At 44.2% G+C, this 22,691-nt stretch overlaps 1 protein-coding gene across 4 annotated transcripts in view; it reads right to left on the bottom strand.

The window, feature by feature from the left end:
• FUT10 (fucosyltransferase 10) overlaps nucleotides 1-18,090 on the bottom strand; it is a 229,838-nt gene extending 211,748 nt beyond the window's left edge. For 3 of the 4 annotated variants that reach the window (XM_070459911.1, XM_020910102.2, XM_070459913.1), the window contains exons 1-3: nucleotides 18,002-18,090; nucleotides 10,869-11,222; nucleotides 3,564-3,858 (exon numbers count right to left, since the gene is read on the bottom strand). In XM_070459911.1, coding sequence (XP_070316012.1) covers nucleotides 3,564-3,858; nucleotides 10,869-10,949 — 376 coding nt within the window. In that variant the 5' untranslated portion in view covers nucleotides 10,950-11,222; nucleotides 18,002-18,090. The remainder of the gene's footprint in view (nucleotides 1-3,563; nucleotides 3,859-10,868; nucleotides 11,223-18,001) is intronic. The other variant, XM_070459912.1, reaches the window with a different exon arrangement.
• Nucleotides 18,091-22,691: the final 4,601 nt, after the last annotated feature.

Genomic DNA, 22,691 nt, shown 5'->3' with positions numbered 1-22,691 from the left:
CTCTGTAACACCGTCCTCTAAATTAGAGGACACAAAATCCTAAGCCAAAGTTCAAGAGGCTCCATGCTCTAGTTCCAATATATCCTTCAATCTTAATCTCTCTCTTACACGAAACTGGGCTATAGCCAACCGATCTTCCTACTGTAACCTCAGCTATTACCCATAATTTTCTAACTCCATGTCCCCATTCATGCTGATTTTCATACTGAAATGTCCTCCATTCCCAATATAATCCAATTCCATTCTCCTTCAAGTCCCTGTTCAAACTCCATTTTATGAAGGAGATCTTATGAAGCCTTTCCTGATCCTTCCAATCATATGTGCTCTCTCCCATCTTTGAAATCCCACAAGCCTTGATGACATTTCTCTTACGGTATATACAAAGGTGGTTCAGTGGTAAAGAATCTGCCTGCCAACGCAGGAAATAAGCATTCAATCCCTGGATGGAGAATAGCCCCTGGAGGAGGAAATGGCAACCCACTCCAGTATTCTTGCCTAGAGAATCCCATGAACAGAGGAGCCTGGTGGGCTACAGTCCATGGGGCACAGAGTCAAACAACAACTGAGCATGCACACACGCTAGGCTTCCTGGCAACCAGATATTTGCATGCTCACCTCAACAGAAGGAAATAGACAAACAGCAAAACCACCATTACTGAATTTATTAACATGAATGTCTCAGATAGAATGCCAATTACTCAGTAATTTGGTAAAATACTATGTTTTGTGATGATGTTTATGATTTCAACAGAGTAACTCCCCCTTAATTGGTAAACTTTCAGATATTTTCCCCAATAATTCAAGATCATCAATTACTGACCTTTTAGAAAGTTTTGTCTGATTTACCTTACATTTCAAGCCTGAACACGTGCCCCCGTAGTGGTCTTCCCTTCATCTACACTTTATCCTGTATTCCAGAATATTCTTTTTATGTAATCTGTCAGCAGAGTCAAGAATGCCAAAGTCTTAATTCCGGTAGGCTGACCTCTTCAGATTCCCACACACGTCCTCGCTTAACACTAATTTATATTTATATTTTACTTTATTTTAAATAATAAACTTATTTTTGTTAATTTTTCATCTTCTCAAGTGACACTTTAAAGGTTAGTATAAAAAAAAAAAAATCAGTGAAAAAATCATTACTGAATTTCCAAACTGGTGAAAAAGTGAAGGTTCTGTATTTTTCTAGAGAAAGGAGAAGGGAACAAAAAAGCACACCACAAAGGATGGGAAAACAAAATAGCTCTGGATTCCTCAGCTGTATCACTAGAAGTCAGAAGACAGAGGGACAATGTCTTAAAAATTCAGAAAGAAAAGAATTTCCAAACTAGAATTCTGTCCTGAGCGAAAGCATCAGTAAAAGTAAAGGTAAAATAAGCACATGTTCGTACATACAAAGTTCCTAAAAAACTTACCTTCCATGAACCCTCCTCAGAACACACTGAAATAAAGACACAGACTGGGACTTTTGGGGGTCCAGGGGCTGTGATTGCGCTTTTCACTGCAGGGGAAGTAGGTTCGATCCCTGCTCTGGCAATTAAGATCCCACATACTGCACGCTGCGTGCATGCATGCTAAGTCACTTCAGTCATGTCTGACTCTTTGTGAACCCACGGACTGTAGCTCGGCAGGCTCCTCTGTCCATGGGATTCTCCAGCAAGAATGCTGGAGTGGGTTGCCATGTCCTCCTCCAGGGGATCTTCCCAACCCAGGTCTTCCGCATTGCAGGCAAAGTGTTTACCATCTGGGCCACGACGGAAGACCTCTCTCTTTATACATAGTACTGACAGTGTGTATGTGTCAAGCCCAATCTCCCAGTTTACCCCACCCTCTTTTCCCCCTGGTAACCATAAATTTGTTCTCCACTTCTGTGTCTCTATTTCCATAAGCAAGTTTTCTTTTAAAACAACTTAAAATGTCTAACAACAAGAAAATAGTTAAAAGAAGTGTGATAAATACAATGGAATTCTATGCAACAGTAAAATGGGTAAACTAGAGCTATAAGGACATATTAATAAGTCTTCAAAAATCATGTAAGAGAAAAAGTAAATTATAGAAAGTTAACTTATCATATTATGTAGGTAATTTTTAAAACATACAAAATAATATTTTATGTTGTTTAAGCACACACACACACACACACACACACACACACACACGAATTTCAGAATTACGATCCCCTCTGGGGTAGGAGGGAAGGGAATGTGATGGGGTCAGGAAAAGGCTCATACAGGCTTTCAATTTTACTTGTAATATTTTATTTCTTAAGCTGTGTAGTAGGTTTTCTATATACATTACCTATATATTTTTGTGTCTAACTGAAATATGTCTAGGGGCTTCTGTTAAAATTTGGGAAATTAAACTCATACATTTAATGTTGCCTTATGTCTAAATACCATTAGAGGATTATTTGTTGTTTAGTCACTAAGTTGTGTCTGACTCTTTGGTGACCACATGGACTGTCGCCCTCCAGGCTCCTCCGTCCATGGGATTTCCCAGGCAAGAATACTGGAGTAGGTTGCCCTTTCCTCATCCAGGGGATCTTCCCAACCTAGGGATTGAACCAGCATCTCCTGCATCTCCTTCACTGGCAGGCGGGCTCTTTACCACTGAGCCACCATGGAAGTCCCCCCTTGCTCTGGAGCCCTGACCAGCTGTAGGACCCACACACCACATGATTCCTGCTGAGGCCACTTTCCGCTTTATTTAAGTTGTTGTTGGGGAGAACACTGAGGATGACTCAGCCCTACACCATAGTTTCAGTCCTGCCACTCCAAAGCCAGCACCACTGCACGCGCGCACACACACACACACACACACACACTCATACCACTCTAAAGCAGCTGTCCTTTCAGACTTCCCAATTGAAGTGACTAAACTTGCCTATCTTCTGTCGAGCTTGCTAACCTGTATTTCCCCACACCCCCCAACCCTCAGCATCCAAGAGTTCCATATTTCTAACAGCTGCTGGCATCTCACCACCTCCACCCGGCTGGGTCTGGCGGCCCTTCAATCCCAGCAGGACATATAATCAGCCTGGGGGAGGGATGAATACCCACTTGCTCTCGAAAGCTGATGTGGAACTCTTTTTATTTCTGACTAATGAAAAGTCAGACTAAATTAGTTTGACTAATAAAAAAAAAATGAAATAAAAAATACTATGCTGAGCATGTGTCCAGTGACACATCTGTCACAGTAATCAAAATCTCCCGGCCATTATCACAGATGATATTCTGAATTGGTATCAGCGGGATAATCAACACCCAGTTCCTAAATACCAAATCCAGTGAGCGTGGTACCCAACTATGAAAAGGTGAGAAGAAACAGTTCTTCTCCCCCATAATAAATACCAGGTGGCCCGACCAACCACCCCGCTGCTGGTGCAGCTCACATATTTATCATACTGGCTCAGTGCTCAGGCCTTCTCCAGGGCAAGTGCAGGGGTTCAGGGATGCAAGGAGCTTTCAAGGGGGGCCCCCATGTCCTCCTTGAGAGAAAAGTAGTAACTCAGCTTTGAAGGGGGATGTCAGCAAACACGGAGAAAGGCCAGAAGCCCAACCTACCGTAGAAGAGAAAGGCTCTGGTCCTGTGATGATGGAGATAGGTCCGGTTGATGGTGAAGAAGCAAGCATCCGCCCCACACTGGCCGAGCCTTCCGGTTTCCCCGGTCAGTGGGGACCACCAGAGCATGATGGGGAAGCTGTCAGCTGCCAATGTCTTCTTCCTGTTCAGGGTCAGTCCTCCTCTGTTAAAGAACGGATGGAGGTGGAGAGGCTCTGCTTCCATTTCTGCACGCCCATCTTTCAAATGAGAATTTTTAAACTTCGTGCCTTCAAATTTTCCCAGCTCAACCACGACCTAAAAGAGATGACGACCTATTACCAGTGTCAGGCTGGTTATAATTTCCTTCTGCATATTTCGAATGCATCATGAGGATTTTGCTTCTTGCGTGCATGCGTGCCAAGTCACTTCAGTCATGTCTGACTCTGTGGGACCCCATGGACTATACCCTAAGCTCCTCTGTCCATGGGATTCTCCAGGCTAAAAATACCAGTGGGTTGCCATTTCCTCCTTCGGGGGATCTTCCCAACCCAGGGATCAAACCTGATTTAGTGTCATATTAGCCTCCTATTGTTACTATAACAGATGTATCACAAGTTGAGCAACTTAGAATAATACAACTTTACTATCACAATACTAAATTGGTTCTGGAGGTTAGAAGTCTGAAACAGTCTCGCTGGGCTAAAAGGTGTTGGCCACTTCACCGATGAGGACAGGAGACTGCAAGGGCTAGGACTGCACGCTGTACTTAATGGACTGGACTCCTGCCATGGCCCTGGAGGCAGATGTTCAGGGCAAGGCAGGGTGGCGGGCACTCCACTCCCATTTGGAGGGACTTCTTACCCTTGTCTCTGTGCCCCAGCAGCTTCCCGCTCTGCCCCCTAAAGTCTTCCATTCAGTGTGTGGAGTCCCCTCAAAAAATAAAGAAAATTAAGGTGTCGGAAGGGCTACGCTCCTTTCAGGAAACAGATGGGAGATTCATTGCTTGGTTTTCTTTCAGTGGCACCCGCAGTTCTTGGCTCGTGGCCCCGTTCCTCCACCTTTGGAATCAGAAATGCTGCCTCTTGGGACTTCCCTGGCAGTACACTGGCACTGGTTGGGACTCTGTGCTTCCCCTGCAGGGAGTATGGGTTTGAGCTCTGGTCGGGGAATAAGAACGCCACATGCCTCATAGCATGGCCAAAATAAATAATACACTTTTTTAAATTTAAAAAAAAAAAAAAAGAAATGCTGCATGTCTCCAACCCTTCTTCTGTCATATCACTCTCTGACCACAGCCGGGAGAGTCTTCTCTGTTAAGGACTCCTGTGGTCCCACCAGGCCTGCACACACGATTCAGGGCTGTCTCCTGATCTGCAGGCGTGCCGCTGTCATCTTATGCACAAGGTCCCTTTTGACAAGTAAAATAACACATCACAGTTTCTGGGGCTGAGGGTAGAGACATAGTCTCCAAACTATCTACCGACAAGGACACGTCTCTCTATTAAACACTTAACAGATACATCTCTCCTCCATTTTGTAGGCATATACAGAATCCAGAAGTGGTTGTGTCTCTTAATGAAATCTACAAGAGCCAGGGCTATTATCTGGCAAAGGCTGGAGATTACATTTTGGGGAAAGTGAATTATAAAAACCCTATTGGTTTCCTTTTAGTACAATTATAGGTGTTGTAGGGCTTCCCTTGTGGCTGAGCTGGTAGAGAATCCGCCTGCAATGCAGGAGACCCTGGTTCGATTCCTGGGTTGGGAAGATCCTCTGGAGAAGGGAAGGGCTACCCACTCCAGAATTATGGCCTGGAGAATTCTGGCCTGGAGAATTACATGGACTGTACCAAAGAGTTGGATGCAACTGAGCGACTTTCACTTTCACTTTTCAAAGATGTCATAACATGGGTCTTATGTTTGTAAAAATATCCACCATGGCATGGAGATGGCCTAAGTACTGGGCTCCTTCTCACTTAAAACTCTGTCCATGGAATTTTCCAGGCAAGAGTACTGGAGTGGGTCATCATTTCCTGCTCCAGAGAATCTTCCTGACCCACGGATGGAACCCACATCACTTACATCTCCTGCATCGGCAGATTCTTTACCACTAGTGCCACCTTGGAAGTCCAATAATATGCACAATGGCATGGAGATGGCATAGTACTTGGCCCCTTCTCACTTAAAACCATGTTTTTTATGTATTTCAAGACAGTCTGGGGACTTCCCTGGTGGTCCAGTGGCCAAGACTCCATGCTTCCAAGGCAAGGGCCCAGGTTCCATCCCTGGTCAGGGAACTAGATCCCACAGACCACAACTAAAGCTCCCACATGCCAAAACAAAGATCTAAGATCTCATGTGCCACAACTACTAGCAAGACCTGGTACAGCTTCCCTGATGGCTCAGGGGTAAAGAACCCGCCTGCCAACGCAGGAGACATAGGAGATGCAGGTTCAATCCCCGGGTCAGGAAGATCCCCTGGAGAAGGAAATAGCAACCCACTCCAGTATTCTTGCCTGGGAAATCCCATGGACAGAGAAGCCTGGTGGGCTACAGTCCATGGGGTCGCAAAGAGTCAGACACTACTGAGCACATACATTCACGTTCACAGCCAAATAAGTAAATTTAAAAAAGAGACAGAGAGTCTGGGTTCTGGAGAACAAGGCCATCAATCAAAGTAATCTGGAGGGCAGGGTGGGCAGAGTAAAATCAGAGGCAAAATTACTGCCATTTCATCAAACTTTAAGGTTTGATATTCAGATGGCAAACAAATGTAATACATTACAAAAAAATGCAATGTATTTCTAACACATTACAAAATATGGTAGAAAGAGCAGTATAAAAGTAGGGGCTGGTCTGCATCATATATAACAAAACATTAACAGTCAGACTGTGCAAAGAATAAAGTAGTTAAAAGAAGACATATTTGCATGTATTAACTGTTATGTATTAGTCACTGTATGTATTAACTGTATGTATTAACATGTATTAACTGTTTCACCTGTCAACAGAGGAGACTACCTATCGGCCCTCAGGCCCCACTCTCAGCAGCCAAGGGCGGTGTCTTCTTTATGCATTTGCTACCTTTGCTGTCAGAAAAGGGCCCCTACCCACTGATGTGATGGAAGGTCTGTAACTCCCTGGGGAGGGTCTGTAATGTTCACTGGATTCTCTAAGGGGTCCAAAGCCAAAAAAACTATTAAGAGCCACTTGGCAAAAAGCCACACAGTATTCCAAAAGGAGGAAAGAATTCTATTAGCCTTGAAGAAAGCATGGATCATTTGTGACACTAGTCATCATTAGAACAGTACAACTGTCACTGAAAACTAAAAGCCCTTGCCAACAGCGTCCTCAGCACTTTTATGATGACATAATAAGGTGGCCGGGCTTTCCTGCTGGCTCAGATGGTCAGGAATCTGCCTGCAGTTCGGGAGCTCTGGGTTCGCTCCCTGGGGTGGGAAGATCCCCTGGAGGAGGGCATGGCAACCCACTCCGGCATTCTTGCCTGGAGAATCCCATGGACAGAGGAGCCTGGTGGGCTACAGTCCATGGGGTCACAAAAAGCCAGACACGACTGAGTGACTCAGCACAGCACAGCAATGAGACGGCTACTCCCCAGAGCTCGATGGAATGGTGCTGACTTTAGCCACAAATGCTCTACATTTTCATCCAACCTTTCCCTGCAAATGTACAACCAGCAACTTTAAAGAATCACATTGAGAAAGTCATGGGCACCACTTCGAAGATAAATTTTGCTCCACATTTCTGATCACCATCTACTGTGCAAGGCATAAGGTCATATCCAAATAACAGGGACTGTGTTAAGGAGAGATTGTCCTACCAAACAGCTTTTTAAAAAATGCTTAGCCTCAGACATCAGTAACAGGTGGTAGGAAATACGGGGCACAGAGGAACATATTAAACAAAACCATGAGGAGAAAATCAGCCAAATCCAAAATCTGGGAAATTCAAAATGACAAATGACCTAGTTTCTTCCACAAACATGTAATAAAATGTGGGGCGGAAGATACTTTTATAGAAAAAAATCCACAAAACTTAAGATAAATTCAAAATGTGGATTTGTTTTATTCCAGATTCAAATCAACCCGTTAAAAGTTTTTTTGAGATAACTGGGGAAAATTTAATATGGCCTGAGACATAGATGGCCCTGAGTAATATTAATTTTGCTGAGTATGACAACAGTCATATGGTTATACTAAATTTAAAGTTTCCATCTGTTAGAGCGGTGGTTCCCCAACCTTTCTGGCACCTGGGACCGATTTCATGGAAGACAATTTTTCCACAGACTGGGGGAAGGAAACCAGGGGGAGGATGGTTTAGGGATGATTCAAGCACATTATATTTCACGTGAACTTTATATCTATTATTATTTCATCAGCTCCACCCCAGATCATCAGGCATTAGATCTTGGACACTGGGGGCCCCTGTGTTAGAGAATCACATTAAAGAAAGTCCAAGTGAAATAATATGTCTTAGATTTGCTGTAAAATGATTTCATCAGTTATTTGTGAAACTGAAAGGTATATAAAATTAAAAAAAAAAAAGATACCATACACCCAAAGAATCTACAGATACTATATACAAAATATAGTTAAATGTGAATCAAAAACAGTGCCTCAGATGACTTCCTCCAGAAAACCAGGATGCTTTAGTTTAACTGTAGGTCAATGAAACATTTTCAAGTTTAGATTATTAATCACGTTATAAGACCTATTATGGGTTGAACTGTGCCCCCTCCTCCGCCCCCCTGGCCAAATTCACATGTTGAAGCCCTATCCCCTCCCATCTCAGAATGTGACTGAACTAGGAGACAGGGTCTTTAAAGAGGCAGTTAAGAAGAGGTCATCAGAGTGGGCCCTAATCCAATATGACTGGTGTCCTTATAAAAAGAGGAGACAGAGACACATGGAAGTATAGGAAGAGGATGGTGTGGAGACAGAGGGAGAAGACAGCCATCCACAAGGCCAAGGAGGAAGCCTCAGAGCAACGATCCTGCTTGCTGACACCTTGACCTTGGACTTCTAGCCTCCACAACTACGAGAAAATAAATTCCTGTTGTGTAATCACCCAACCCAATCTTTGGTATTCTATATACGGCAGCCCTAGCAATCTAATACAGGATTCATGACATGATTTTGTTGTTGTTGTTTAGCCTTCCTACGTGGCAAATTATTTCATCTTGCCTAGCCTACGAGCCAGTGAAAATAGGAACGGTCCTAAACGTGGAGCTCTCTACCAAGGTCAGAGGTGTAAAGCCTTGTACCGAGGACACAGATGTGGACCCCTGCACCAAGGTCATCTCTGGAACTGACTAAGCACCATAGCAATCGTTGCCATGAGCCTCCCTGACCTTACATTAGGTAAAAATACCTACCCTCTAGCATCCTAACCAATCATCTCATGTTACCCTTCCAGCAGGAATGTTCTCTGTCTTGAGGCTACAAAAATTGGCTGTGCTGCGCTATGCTTAGTTGCTCAGTCATGTCCAACTCTTTGCAACCCCAAGGACTGTAGCTTGCCGGGCTCCTCTGCCCATGGAGATTCTCCAGGGAAGAATACCAAAGTGGGTTGCCATGCCCTCCTCCAGGGGATCTTGCCACCCCAGAGATTGAACCCAGGTCTCCCACATTGCAGAGACCACAAAAGGGGTCGGCTCTCCCTTGAACATGCCCAGTGTTCTAACAGCATCTCCCACCCTAATAAACTCTGTTCTCCTCTCATTCTGCCTCGTGTCTGGAAATTCTCTTCCAACCTGTGCACAGACTATGACACTAAATATACAGGCATTATATTTGCTCATTTTATAGTGTTCAAATAAAAATAGTATAACAGCAATGCTGAACAATGAAGCACTCAATGTATCCATGAGGACCGGGTAACATCCCAAACCAGACCACTGATGGCAAACGGGAATCAAGATCCAGGCAAAGGTTCAGCTCCAATAATCACACTACCCTTCTATTCTAGAAACTTAGAGATAACAGGCCTACCAAAAGCATGGTCATTTATTCTGACAGCAAAAGCAAAATTCTTAACTTGTACACTGGCATTCCTCAAGCCTGGAAAAGAGGTCCAATGTCTAGTAAGATCAAAGTTTTCTCATAATTTCCCACAGAATGAAGCAGAAAACTGCAGCCTTTCCAGCTCAAGCAGGTCCTGGATCCTTACCTCCAAGAGAGACACAATGAGAGCCAGGGGTCTGCTCTGACCAGAATTTCAACCTGGCAGCGGAAGGTGGTGGAAACAGCACAGGACTGCCTGCCAAAGTGTTGGTATAAGCATTCGTTCATTCCGTCCTAAGCAAGCAGAAGGGCAATCCTCCAGAATAAAATGCCCGGAGGACACCTTCGTCTCCATAAGGCCTGCATGTGAACTACTCACATCCGCAGGTAATCTTTAAAAGTCCTTTTGGATTTTGAAATGGACAGCAGGGACGCAAGTGGGGGCTAAAAAATCTGAACTCATATTTACACTTTTACCTTCACTGTGAAATTTTTGTTTTGCTTTGAAATCAGGAAATGAAGTTCAGAAGAACCAACTATATGAGATAAACAGGAGGACTAAAGAAGTGCTTCAGTTCACTCATCCTACCACCGACAAATTTACTAATGCCGCTGTCTGTGTTCTGCAGAACAAACTAGCTTGTCCTCGAAAATAGTCACTGCTTCTTCAAGAATGGGATCTTTCAGAAGGGGTCATGACTTGGGAGGAAGTCATCCAAGCTAAACCTTCATCTGGATCTTAGTTGCAGTTTGCCATCAGTAGTACCATTTGGGCTGTTACCCAGTCCTCATGGATACACTGAGGGCTTCCTTGTTCAGAGTTGTCTTGAGCCAACAAGACAGACAGGGCTCTACTAGAACCAGGACTCAGGGACTTCCCCGGTGGCCCAGTGGCTAAGATTTCACCTTCCTATGCAGAGGGTGTGGGTTCAATCCCTGGTCAAGAAGCTGAGATCCCACACACCTCCTGGCCAAAAAGCCAAAACATAAAACAGAAACAATATTGCAAAAAATTCAATAAAGACTTTAAAAACAGTCCACATCCAAAAAATTTTAAAACTAGGATCCTGGGAGAGTCACGAACTGATTTCCCAACTCACTGATCTTGTTTCTACCTACCACATTACTCACTAAACCTCAATATCATATGTTTAAAAGAAGAAAGTATTTTCCTTGCCTTAGAGAGAACATCCTGACCTTGAGAGATGAAGCAAAAAGTAAAGTCCTTGACGAGCAAGGGATGGGGGTGGGGGCAGGGGCAGAGGCCCAGGAATCAACACCACACGACCCAAGCTCTTGGTACCTGGAGGGTGACGAGCAGAAAGACGGCAGCCATGACGCACAGGCAAGATGCCAGAAGCTTCCCCCTCTGAATCCGCACCATGCTGCCCTGCCCTGGGTGACTGACAGAGGGCGAGCCTGGTTACCAGGTGTTCCCGAGTCGGCCTGCAGACCAAGACGACTTCACGTGGAGGAACCATCTGCGTGCCAATTTCCCCCACTGCCATTCCTGCTGGGACCCGGGCTCCATGAAGGACTGAGATGTGAGGTTCTGAGGGCACCTGGCCTGGCATTGAAAGGGAACAGCATGCAGTCTTCTTAAGCTATCATCAGAGCAGCTGGGGATTCTTTAAACCGGAAGGCATCCAAAAAATATCTGTAACAAATGAACAATAGTTTGGCCTTAGCACAGGAGATTTCATTAATGCAGACATGCAGGGCTGCAGTGTAGAAACGAAAGGCTTTAAAACCAAAAGGAAACTTTGGGATCATGTAGACCTAATACTTCACTCGTAGATAAGGACACCAAGACCAGAGAGGTGAAGGGTCTTGTTCAAGGTCATACAGTCCATTAGAGGAGAGTGAGAGATCGACAATCAGGTCCCGAGACTAAAATGATGCTTCCACTTAATTTTCTTTGCCATCAGACTTGAATTCCGAAAGTCACTGACATGTGATCATTTCTTTCCATCTATCTTTCAAAGGAACAGAGAAGTGGAGCAGAAATAGCCGGGACTGTCCACTCAGCCCTGTAAAAATTAGGGAAAGAACAAAAGTTTCAGGCTTTGCTCAGAAATGGCAAATGATTGACTGACCTCAGTTCCCGCCAGGGAAAACCACTTCGGCCACAACATAAGGAATTTAGATTACTGCTTTATTTGCTTAGTCTTTTGTAGCAAGTGCACTAAAGCAGTGGATTGTGTGGATTGTGGGTTCCCTGGATGTCTTGAAATAAGGTGTCCATCTATCTGAAATGGATGGTCTTCTGCAAAAACTTTTCAAATGAACTAAATAGTCCCACAGAATACCTCTTATTCCCGGGGTTCCCTGAAGTCAAACATGCTGAGCAAACCACACTGTGGAGTCCAGAGGAGAGCAAGGATCACCATTTCAGAGGAATGGGGTGCTCCAAGGGCCTGGTCCTAAGATCTGACTGTACACCTCTCAAATATGGAACTGAAGATCCAATGAGAAATACAAAAGTCATGCAGAATTCTGCTTTAAAACCTTGATTTTAAAGGTGTGCTCCCTTCTCTTGCATCTACCTTGATCAACTCTTAAGTCCAGGCTATTTCTTCCCCTCAGCAACAAAATGACTCTTGGTCTCAGAGATAGCCAAAAGCTCATTTTTTTTTTTCATCCACGGAAGTCTTACAATCCACAGGGTATAAGAAAACGGGCTCTAGTCAGCCTGCCAGGATTCAAATCTCAACTCCTCAGGCTGTCCATGATTCCACGATTCAATTCCCAAAATATAGGTCACAGAGATGCTCAATCAGAGAGTTACTGTGAGAATTCTATGAGATAAAATAGGTAAAACACTTATTTCAGAGCCTGACACAAAAGAAGCACCTGATAAACGTTTGCTCTTATTCTCACTCTGGGCTTCCCTGGTGTCTCAGCTGGTAAACCATCCGCCTGCAACGCAGGAGACACGGGTGCCATCCCTGGGTCGGGAAGATCCCATCCCTGGGTCGGAGAAGGAAATGGCAACCCACTGCAGTATTACTGCCTGGAGAATTCCATGGGACAGAGGAGCCACGGAATACAGGGCTACAGTCCACTGGGGCACGAAAGATTCAGAGAAAGATAAGCAACTAACACTTTCCCCTTTTCACAAATTACGCCAGAAGAATTTAAGGTTACAAAAATCCCTTCCATCCAAAGAATCTCAGTAGAGGTCACAGTCCCCAAACCAGGAGTACACAGCACGGTCTCAAGGACTGAGCTGTGGGTAAATACTCAGCACTAAAGAACAGAATGAGCTGGGGTGGATGGTCTGATGATTTCGAGCAGGCAGCAGCCAACCAGGCCTTGGGGCACATCAATCTAACATACATACGGCACGACTTACCCAGGAGTTTGTCATCAAATCAGCGGTTCCCCGATGGCGGGGACAGATGGACCTGCAGAGAGCACCCTGAAGGCCGACAAGCTCCAAGACAAAGGGGCCCCAAGAAGAAAGCTCCCTTCTGCTTCCTCATTGCCCTCAGGGTGAATCTCAGACCCTCACTTCTAAGAGACCACCCCAGAACACCCCTTCCCAGGCTGCATCAGTGTGTTTGCTCAACCAGGTCGATCACAGCCAAAGTGGACTCACTAACCGACCCCCTTGACCCAAGCGCTGAGCCCTGAGACGCATCACTGGGCCGTGCACACGGCCCATCTGCTGCCCGGAGAGGGGTCTGGAGCTGAGAGTCACCACCGCATAATCCTGCAAGGGCTGTCCAGTCAAAAGCAGCAACGCTTTCAGTCCAAAATAATTTCCATGGTCTCTGCTTTATGTTGAATTAAAATGGAGAGGAGAGAGACCAGACGTCTTAGTGAATTAGCAGCCTGAGGATGCCAGCTTCCCACACGGCCCCAGCCATGCAGGGCCAGTCCCCGGTGTGGGTCAAGGGTCTCAGCCATGGGACCCAGGTGTTTTCCACCCTGTGGTCCCCAGTGGAAAATGAGAAGCCAACCTTGGGTGACACCCACCAGAGAGCTCTGGGAAGTCTCAGATCCTCTCTCCTCTATAACTGGTGAGTCATTTCGGTTCATAGTGGAGTGAAGTTGCTCAGTCGCTCTTTGCGATCCCATGGACTGTAGCCCACCAGGCTCCTCTGTCCATGGGATTTTCCAGGCAAGAATGCTGGAGTGGGTTGCCATTTCCTTCTCCAGGGGATCTTCCCGACCCAGGGATCAAACCCAGGTCTCCCACATTGTATGCAGATGCTTTACCGTCTGAGCCACCGGGGAAGTCATTGGGTTAATAATTGACTCTTAACTGAGTTTGAGGTTATGCCAGGGAGAGTCTTTTGAAGGAATATGTCTAATTACCAGACACGTTATTCACACCAGGGTGTCATTTCTCAAACAAAAACATTCCAAGATGCTTTCATTTCATAATGTATAAAATTCTCGGAGCATCCCTTAAGTAGGGGCTGCTGTCCTGGGAAAAAGAGATGACATGGCAGGCAGATAGGAATGTCTAAGGGCCTCTGGACAAATCTCCAAGCAATTTTTAACTAACTGCCTTCGACACTACTTGACCTCACCAACACTCTGCATCTATTCCTACTTGGTAACTCCAAAAGCCTGATAGGAACTCCCCCAGCAGTCCAGTGTTAAGACTGTGTTTCTAGGTCAGGTTCGATCCCTGGTTGGGGAACTAGGACCCCACATGCTTCTCAGTGTGGTAAAAAAAAAAAAAAAAAAAAAATCAAAAGTCTGATAACTAGGATTTCTGACCTGCTAGCATCCCCCACTCAGCTCAGAGATGTTGTTAGAATGTAGCCTGGGTATCTCCCCTCTGATTAGAATCCATCAATGGCTTCCCAAAGAGTTCAAGACAAAGATCAAATTCATCAGCTTAGAAAACAAGAGTCTCTGGACTCTGCCCTACTTTTCCACCTTCTACCGGACAAACCCTTTGTTCTAGCTGTTCCTGGAACATAGTTTCCTGTTCTGTGCTCTGGTCCCTACCTACAACACCCAAACCTCTTTCACTACCAGAGCCATTCTGGGCATTCAAGGCTACCTGGTTTGAGAAGCCTTACTCCACCCTAGCGCCAGGTCAGAAGATGTATGGCCCTGCATTATGCTTGTTTCTACATCAGTGGACAAAATGCTGGGGGAGGTTACAAAACTCTTTAAAGCTGTTTTATTGGGTGAATATAAAACAACCGGTGAATATTAAAGTTGATCAAACAAACAAAAAAGCTGACCAGTGTTGTTAATTTGCAGAAGGACTGTCCCCTTGGGCACCTGATGAGCATGGTGTGGTGGATCCAGAGTTTCCCTTTTCATCCCATTTTCTTTATTAACACTTATTTGTGTTAATATGTTCCTCTTTTTTAATGGACTGCATACTTTGTTGAGCTTTTCTTTCTTTCTTTTTTTTGGAGTGGTGCTCTGCCTTACAGATTTCTATCTGGGAAGGTCATCCCCTTGGAAGCACACATTGCAGGAGACAGAGACAGAGAATCACAAGAGAGAAGGGATACTGGCAGCTGCTGCAATCAAGACTGGTGATTAGGGGCTGCCCTGGTGGTCCAGTGGCTGCGCTTCCACGCACTCAACGCAGGGGTGCCAGGCTCAGTTCCTAGCTGGGGAACTAGATCTTGCATGTGGCAACTAAAGGACTCCCATGGTCCCGCATGGGGCAACTAAGAGCCAGAGCAACCCAATAAATAAAGAAATATCTTTTTTAAAAATTAAAAGACTGTATTAATAAACAAAGAAAGGTTAATGGGAGGATAAAAGTGGTAGCATGAGCACCTTCATTCTTCTACTCCTGAAAGTGATGCCATTCTTAAATTCTGAAATTCCAGACACAAACTGAAGCACTTGATGTATACAGTATTAACACAATCTCACTCAGTGGGTCTACTTAAACATAGAAACTAGATAAAAACAAACCCACTAAAGAACTAAATAAAAAGACTGACATGAAGATCCAAATAGAAGCGTTCAAAAACAATAGGTTTTTTAAATGCAAGAGGGGGGTCCACTATTGGGAAGATTCTGTATCACACTAAGAGCTGAGCTTCTTTTTCCTTGGAAGGTGTTCTTTATACTGTTCTTTCTCCAGGAAGGGCTTACTGGTTATTCTGTAACAATTTTCCTTCCTGGCAAAGATGGGAACTAAAGTCCCTCAGCTGCTTTGATCATTCCTGTAATCATGAGTGAGGAAACAATCAAATAACATGATAAAATCTGACTAATACTTCACGGCCTAAAAACAAAGAGCTGGAACAAATGATCTTCTGGGGATCTTCATCCCAAAATTAAGTTCTCTGATCTCTTGAACAGTGCCCAGGAACTCTCCATAGAAGAAAAGTCAAGCAAGTAAAGAGACAGTAATTGGGACAAGCTGAGTCATCACAAACTAAAGATTTCTGGAAATATAAAACAAGATATATTTCTATATGACAATTTAGGGTTACTTGATCTTCATTCTCCTTTTGACTAATTCAGCATTAACTTTTAAAAACTGAAATCTTATTTTCAAGTAAATAAATACCTGAAAAATACTGTAAACAAAGATGAACTTGTTTTTAATTTTTAAAAACTCATAGTCAAGAACTCTACTACAAATGTTTATTAATAGAATACTAGTATGTGAAATAGGTACTGGATTTCTTACTGAAATAAATTCTTTTAAAAATATATATAATCGCTTTACAATATTGTGTTAGCTTCTGCTGCACAATGAAGTCCACCAGCTACATGTATACATATATCCCCTCTCTCTGGGGCCGCTTTCCCACCTCCACCCTCTCCTACCCATCTCGGTCATCACAGAGCACCTGAAATCAACTTTTTACCTTCCAAATTTAGAAAGTATTTAAATATGGGTTGGAAATGCCTGCAAACTGAGCAATGCTTACACTTACATAAATAACATCATTGTTTGTCCAAACAATATGCTCATTTTCTGTACTTCCTAACTTTAATCCTGATTTGAATTTTTTTTCAAATACGTTGTTTGTAAGATAAAACTTGAAAAATACTTTTTTTTTTTTTTAACCGCAGAGTGAAAGATGAGCCGTAAGAACAGTAACAGTTGAGGCTGTGTATTTAAATTCACTGTTACATACTGCCATCTAGCAGGCAGGCAGCAAACGGAAATCAGCACAGCAAGTCCGAAAAATGGGCTGACCTAAAAGAAGCAGCCTTGCCAGGACACTGCCTCTGGCTTCAGGCGGGAGAGGGAGAAAGTTCTAACACTGAGGCTAGGCTGGTGTCTCTGCCACTTTATTGTGCAAATACCCGGGGCTGCTTATTCAAGACAGAGAGGCAGGATCCAGGTCCTCCTCTAGAGACCACGTGTACCAGCAGGAGAAACAATGCCCCCGTTGTAGAGTGACGTCACTAACACGCCCACGAGTGGCCCTGAGCGGCCGCGGCCGGGAGGGCGGTGGGGGCGGGGGGAGGCCTCCTCTGCAGTGAACGGAGGACGTAAAAGGAGAACGAGGTCCTGAAGACCAACTTGCCAAATTCAAAACTGCACGTAGCCCTCAACTGAAACAAACAACCCAAGTCCGGACATGCATACTACTCTCTCCGACTATCTTAGACGGCTGTGCGGAGGGGGTGAGGTGGGGTGGGGAAGGGATTCTGTTGGTGGTGTGAGAGGTTTGGAGGGGGCAGCCTGCTGGAGCCATGGCGTTAAGAAAAACCGGCATTTTGCGTGGCACTTGCTACATATTATAGAATAATTAACAGAGTCCCAGAAAACGTCTTAAAATCACGCCAATGTTCTTTCCATAGCTTACGTAAACTGTGTTCTGAGGATGCTAATCGGGAACCAAAATACTTAAGAAATGGCTTGCATATCGTAGGCAAAGCCTGCAGTTTCGGGGTTTTCTCAGAGCATCTTCTGCCTTAAATAGGCAACGCTCTCCCCAACTGGACAGCCAGTATCGCTCCTACTTCAGCACACAATTCTAGCAACAAGTGATGCTCGACTCAAGACAGGCAGAAGGAAGCTGTTCACAAGCGCACAGAGGTGGAGTTAGGTTCTGGAGTTAGTGGGGCTGGTAAGATGGTGGCAGACGGGGACGGATGCGAAACCTTCCTGGGGGGAGGAGAGGGTGCTGGGACGGGATGGGGGGCGAGAACCCGCTATCACCGAGGCCCCTGCATATCACCTCCCTCCCACCTGTGCTTTTCAGCAGCCAGATGGGTTTGCATCTAAGGGAGGGTCCCTGGAAAGCGCTGCCCAAGGCTTCCCAAAGCGGATGCGGACACTTTCTCAGCACACAACTCCGTCTTCCTCTGACACACACTCCCTTCTGGGCACAGAGGTTTCCTAGGGCTGTGAGTTCGGCGGGCAAAGTCTCAGCTTCGGCGCGCCTCTGTAAAGTCCCTTTTCGATTCTCCGCACCGAGACCCTGCTCCCACCAAGCCATCGCTCAAGCCAGGAAAGACTCTGAAGATGCTACTCACCGCAGCGCGGAAAAGGAGGCGCGCTCTGCCGGGTGCAGCCCCGCGGCTTTTCACTTTCGGTTCGCTTCCCAGCCGCAGCTCGAGCGAAGACTCGGAGAGGAGATTTGGGAGAAGGGATAATAACCCCGAGCGCGCCCAGGCCTGGCGATCCTGGATCCGGGTTTTCGCGCGGATGCCGCGTTTAAAAGCCTGCGGGAACCTCCTTGCCCGGGAAACACACACCCGACCCTCCCTCGCCGGTCCCGGGCGCTCCACCCTCTAGAAAGTTCCTGGAAGGCTCCCAAGATCCTCTTCTATAGCAAGTTGTTGTTTTAGTCGCTAAGTCGTGGCCGACTCTTTTGTGACTCCATGGATTGTAGCCCGCCAGGCTCCTCTGGCCATGGGATTTCCCAGGAAAGAATACTGGCATGGACTGCCATTTCTTCTCCAGGGCATCTTCCTGACCCAGGGATCGAATCCAGGTCTCCTGCATTGGCGGGAGGGTTCTTCACCACTGAGACACCAGGGGTTTTTGCTTCTCAAACTCCGAACGCAGCTCATTCAAAGTCACCTATCCAGGAAAATTGAGAACATTTTAAGCAAAGCAGAGGCCTCGGTACCTTTCATCAGCTGTCAGTGTTTGGTAGATGATCACTTAGCTCTACTTTACTGGAGAAGGAAAAGTGATTTTAGTTACTTGACTTCTAAATTCAGAGAATCCAATTAAAATTCTTTTGGCCTAGTATAGACCAAAGGGATAAACCTAGAGGGGTCTTTTCAGACTTTGGGAGGGCCAGGGCTAGGTGAGTGTCTAGGGGTACAAATTTGAGGAGGGATTAAGAGTCATGCACTTCCTGGGCACATTTGCAGACAGTGACTGCTGTTTGCTGCCCAGGGCCTGCCTCTCTCCTCCAGGCCCCTAGAGCACCAGTGCCCAGCACCTCTGTTAGCTTCTCTGTAAAATCAGGTTGATGATAATGACATCAACTTTTAGAAAACACCAAACACAAAGGGAAAGATTGATAAACTGGATGTCATTAAAAATAAGTTCTGTTCATCAGAAGACACTATGAAGACAATTAAAAACAACCCAGGGAGTAGGTGAAAATATTTGCAATAGATTTATCAAACAAAGAATTCATACTCAGAATATAGCAGCAACAGCTACAATGCAATAAGGAAACACAATCCAGTAGAAGAGGGGAGGGAGGGGACCAAAGACACACAGCATTTGACCAAAGTGGGATCCAAAAGCCAATGAGTACAGAAAAAGATAGGACTTCACAGGTGGCTCAGTGGTAAAGAACCCACACCACCTTGTGGCAGAAAGTGAAGAGGAACTAGAGAGCCTCTTGATGAAAGTGAAAGAGTGAAAAAGCTGGCTTAAAACTCAACATTCAGAAAACTAAGATCATGGCATCTGGTCCCATCACCTCATGGCAAACAGATGGGGAAACAATGGAAACAATGACAGACTTTATTTTCTTGGGCTCCAAAATCACTGCAGATGGAGACTGCAGCCATGAAATTTTAAAATGCTTGCTCCTTGGAAGAAAAGCAATGACAAACCTAGACAGCACATTAAAAAGCAGAGATATTACTTTGCCAACAAAGGTCCGTATGGTCAAAGCTATTTTTTTCCAGTAGTCATGTATGGATGTGAGAGTTGGACCATAAAGAAAACTGAACACCAGAGAAGTGATGCTTTTGAACTGTGGTGTTGGAGAAAACTCTTGAGAGTCCCTTGGACTGCAAGGAGATCCAACCAGTCCATCCTAAAGGAAATCAGTCCTGAATATTCATTGGAAGGACTGATGCTGAAGATGAAGCTCCAATACTTTGGCCAGCTGATGCAATGAGCTGACTCATTGCAAAAGACCCTGAGGCTGGGAAAGATTGGAGGCAGGAGGAGAAGGGGACGACAGAGGACAAGATGGTTGAATGGCATCACCGACTCTATGGACATGGGTTTGAGTAAACTCTGGGAGTTGGTGATAGACAGGGAAGCCTGGCGTGCTGCAGTCCATGGGTCGAAAAGCGTCAGACACGAACGACTAAGTGAACTGAACTGAACTGAAGTAAACTGACAGGAAAAGATAGTGCTTCCCAGGCGGCTCAATGGTAAAGAATCTCCTGCCAGTGCAGGAGACCTTGGTTTGATCCCTGGGTCAGCAAAGATCCCCTGGAGAGGGAAATGGCAACCCACTCTAGGAAATCCATGGACAAGAGGAGCCCAGTGGGCTACAGTCCACGGGGTCACAAAAGAGTGGAACACAACTGGGCATCGGAGCACGCAGTTCATCAGGGAAATGCAAATTAACACTATAATGAGACAGTACTGCCCACCCACCACAGTGGCTACAGAATTTAAAACATAACAGAGCAAAGGCAAAGCTGTGGAACACATGGAACTCTAGTGCACGCTTGGGGGGGCATGTAATTGTTACAGCCACTTTGGAAAATTTGCCTATCAGTATTCTCTACAGCCAAATATGCACTTATTTTGTGATCCACAATTTTACCTGAAAGTATACGCCTAGGAAATATGCATATGTATATACATCAAAAGACGGGAGACACACCATAACATATTTAAAAGAACAGACATCATACAAAATGTGGCTTTTGATCACAGTAGAATGAAACCAATTAAATCAATAACAGAAATATTCTAAAATACTTGGGGGTATTTTGGAATATCTCCAAATATTTGAAAATTAAAGAACACACTTCTAAATAACACATGGGTCAAAGAAAAATTCTCTAGAAAATAAAAATATTGAGGACCAAATGAAAATATAACCTATCAAAATTCATGAGATACAGTAGAAGCAATGCTTAGAGGGAAATTGTAACACTGAATTATATTATTGAATGTTAGAAAAGAAAACATCTAAAATCAATATGCTAAAAAAAATTAAAAAATAAAATCAATATGCTAAGCTTCCACTGTAGGAAACTAAAGAAAGAGTAGCAAATTAAATTCAAATAAGCAGAAGAGATGAAATAATAACAATTAGAGCAGGAATCAATGAAATTGAAAGAGAATTAACAGAAAATCAAGGAAATCAAAAGCTGATTCTTTGAAAAGATCAATAAAATTGACAAATGCTTTTCTAGGATAACCAGTAAAAAGGGGAGAAGACACAAATTACTAACATCAGAAGTAAAAGAAGGGTCATGCCTACTAACCCCGTGAACATTAAAAGATAATAAAGGTCAAGAGAATGAGACAAGTGCAGACCAGGAGAAAATATTTGCAAAAGTTATATGTGATAGAGTCTGATTATCCAAAATGTACAAAGAATTCTTAAAATTCAACAATCAGGAAGCAAAAAACCCAATTTTTAAAATGGGTGAAAGACCTGGACACATCAAGGAAGATATAGAGATGGCAGACCAGTGTAAGAAAGGATGCTCAACATCATGTCATCATGATTACTGTAATACCTTCCCAACGGTTCCCTGTTTCCACACCTGCCTCCATATGAAGCCAGGGTGATCTTTTCAAGTCACAAATCAGATCAGGCCCATATTCTGCTCAAAAATATGGTCTGGGAAGACCCCACATGCTGAGGGACAACTAAGCCCACACACCTCAACTACTGACCTCAAGCTCTAAAGCCCATGAGCCGCAACTACTGAGTCCGAGAGCGGCAACTACTAAAGTCTGTGTGCTCTAGACCCCTCGCGGGCTGCAACAAGAGAAGGCCCGGCAATGAGAAGCCCATGCACTGTCACTAGAGAGTAGCCCCCACTCGACGTAACCAGAGAAAGTCCTCGCACAGCAACGGAGACCTGGAGCAGCCAAAAATAAATAAGTACTTTTTAAAAAGAAGGGCAATATGTTAACTGACTATGAGAAAATTTAAGGGACAGATGAGACATGTTGAAAAGGTCTAACAGCAGTGTCTTAATTTTTCTTTTTTTTTTTTCAATTTTCTATTAATACTAATTGCAATGATAACTCATTCCATAACTTTTTCTTTATACATAGAGCTTTAAGATTATAGGACATTAAAAAAACTATTTAAATGTATAATAATATTTGTGGTAGGGAATTTGATAGGATAAAGTACCAAAAAGAAGAAATACTATCAGGAATAAATGTAACCAAGGAAGTAAAAGATCTGTACAGCAAAACTGTAAGACACTGGTGAAAGAAACTGAAGAATATGCAAATAAATGGAAAGATATTCTGTGCTTGTGTTTTGGGAGAATTAATATTGGTAAAATGCCCATACTACCTAAAGAAATCTATAGATTCAATGCAATCCCTATCAAAATTCCAATGGGATTTTTCACAGAAATGGAACAATCCTAAAATTTGCATGGAATCACGAAGACCCAGAATAGTCAAAACAATCTTGAGAAAGAAAAAAGCTTGAGGCATCATACTTCCCAATTTCAAACTATATGACCAAGTTATAGTAATAAAAGACAGTATGTTATTGGCTTGAAAACAAACACATAGATCAGTGGGACAGAATAGAAAGCCCAGAAATAATCCACAGTTTCACAGTCAATTAATTTACAACAAAGAGCAAAGAACATTGAATGAAAAACTGTCTCTTCAATAAACAGTGCTGGGAAAACTGGCCACATTCAAAAGAACAAAACTTGACCTCTGTCTAACACCATACACAAAAATCAACCCCACATAGATTACAGACTTGAACGTAACACTTGAAATCGTGAAACTCCTAGAAGA

Source organism: Odocoileus virginianus, chromosome 32, assembly GCF_023699985.2.
Source record: "Odocoileus virginianus isolate 20LAN1187 ecotype Illinois chromosome 32, Ovbor_1.2, whole genome shotgun sequence".
In the NCBI taxonomy this organism is placed as follows: domain Eukaryota; kingdom Metazoa; phylum Chordata; class Mammalia; order Artiodactyla; family Cervidae; genus Odocoileus; species Odocoileus virginianus.
Note: the sequence above shows the minus strand (reverse complement) of the source record. Positions and strands in the feature narration are given on the sequence as shown.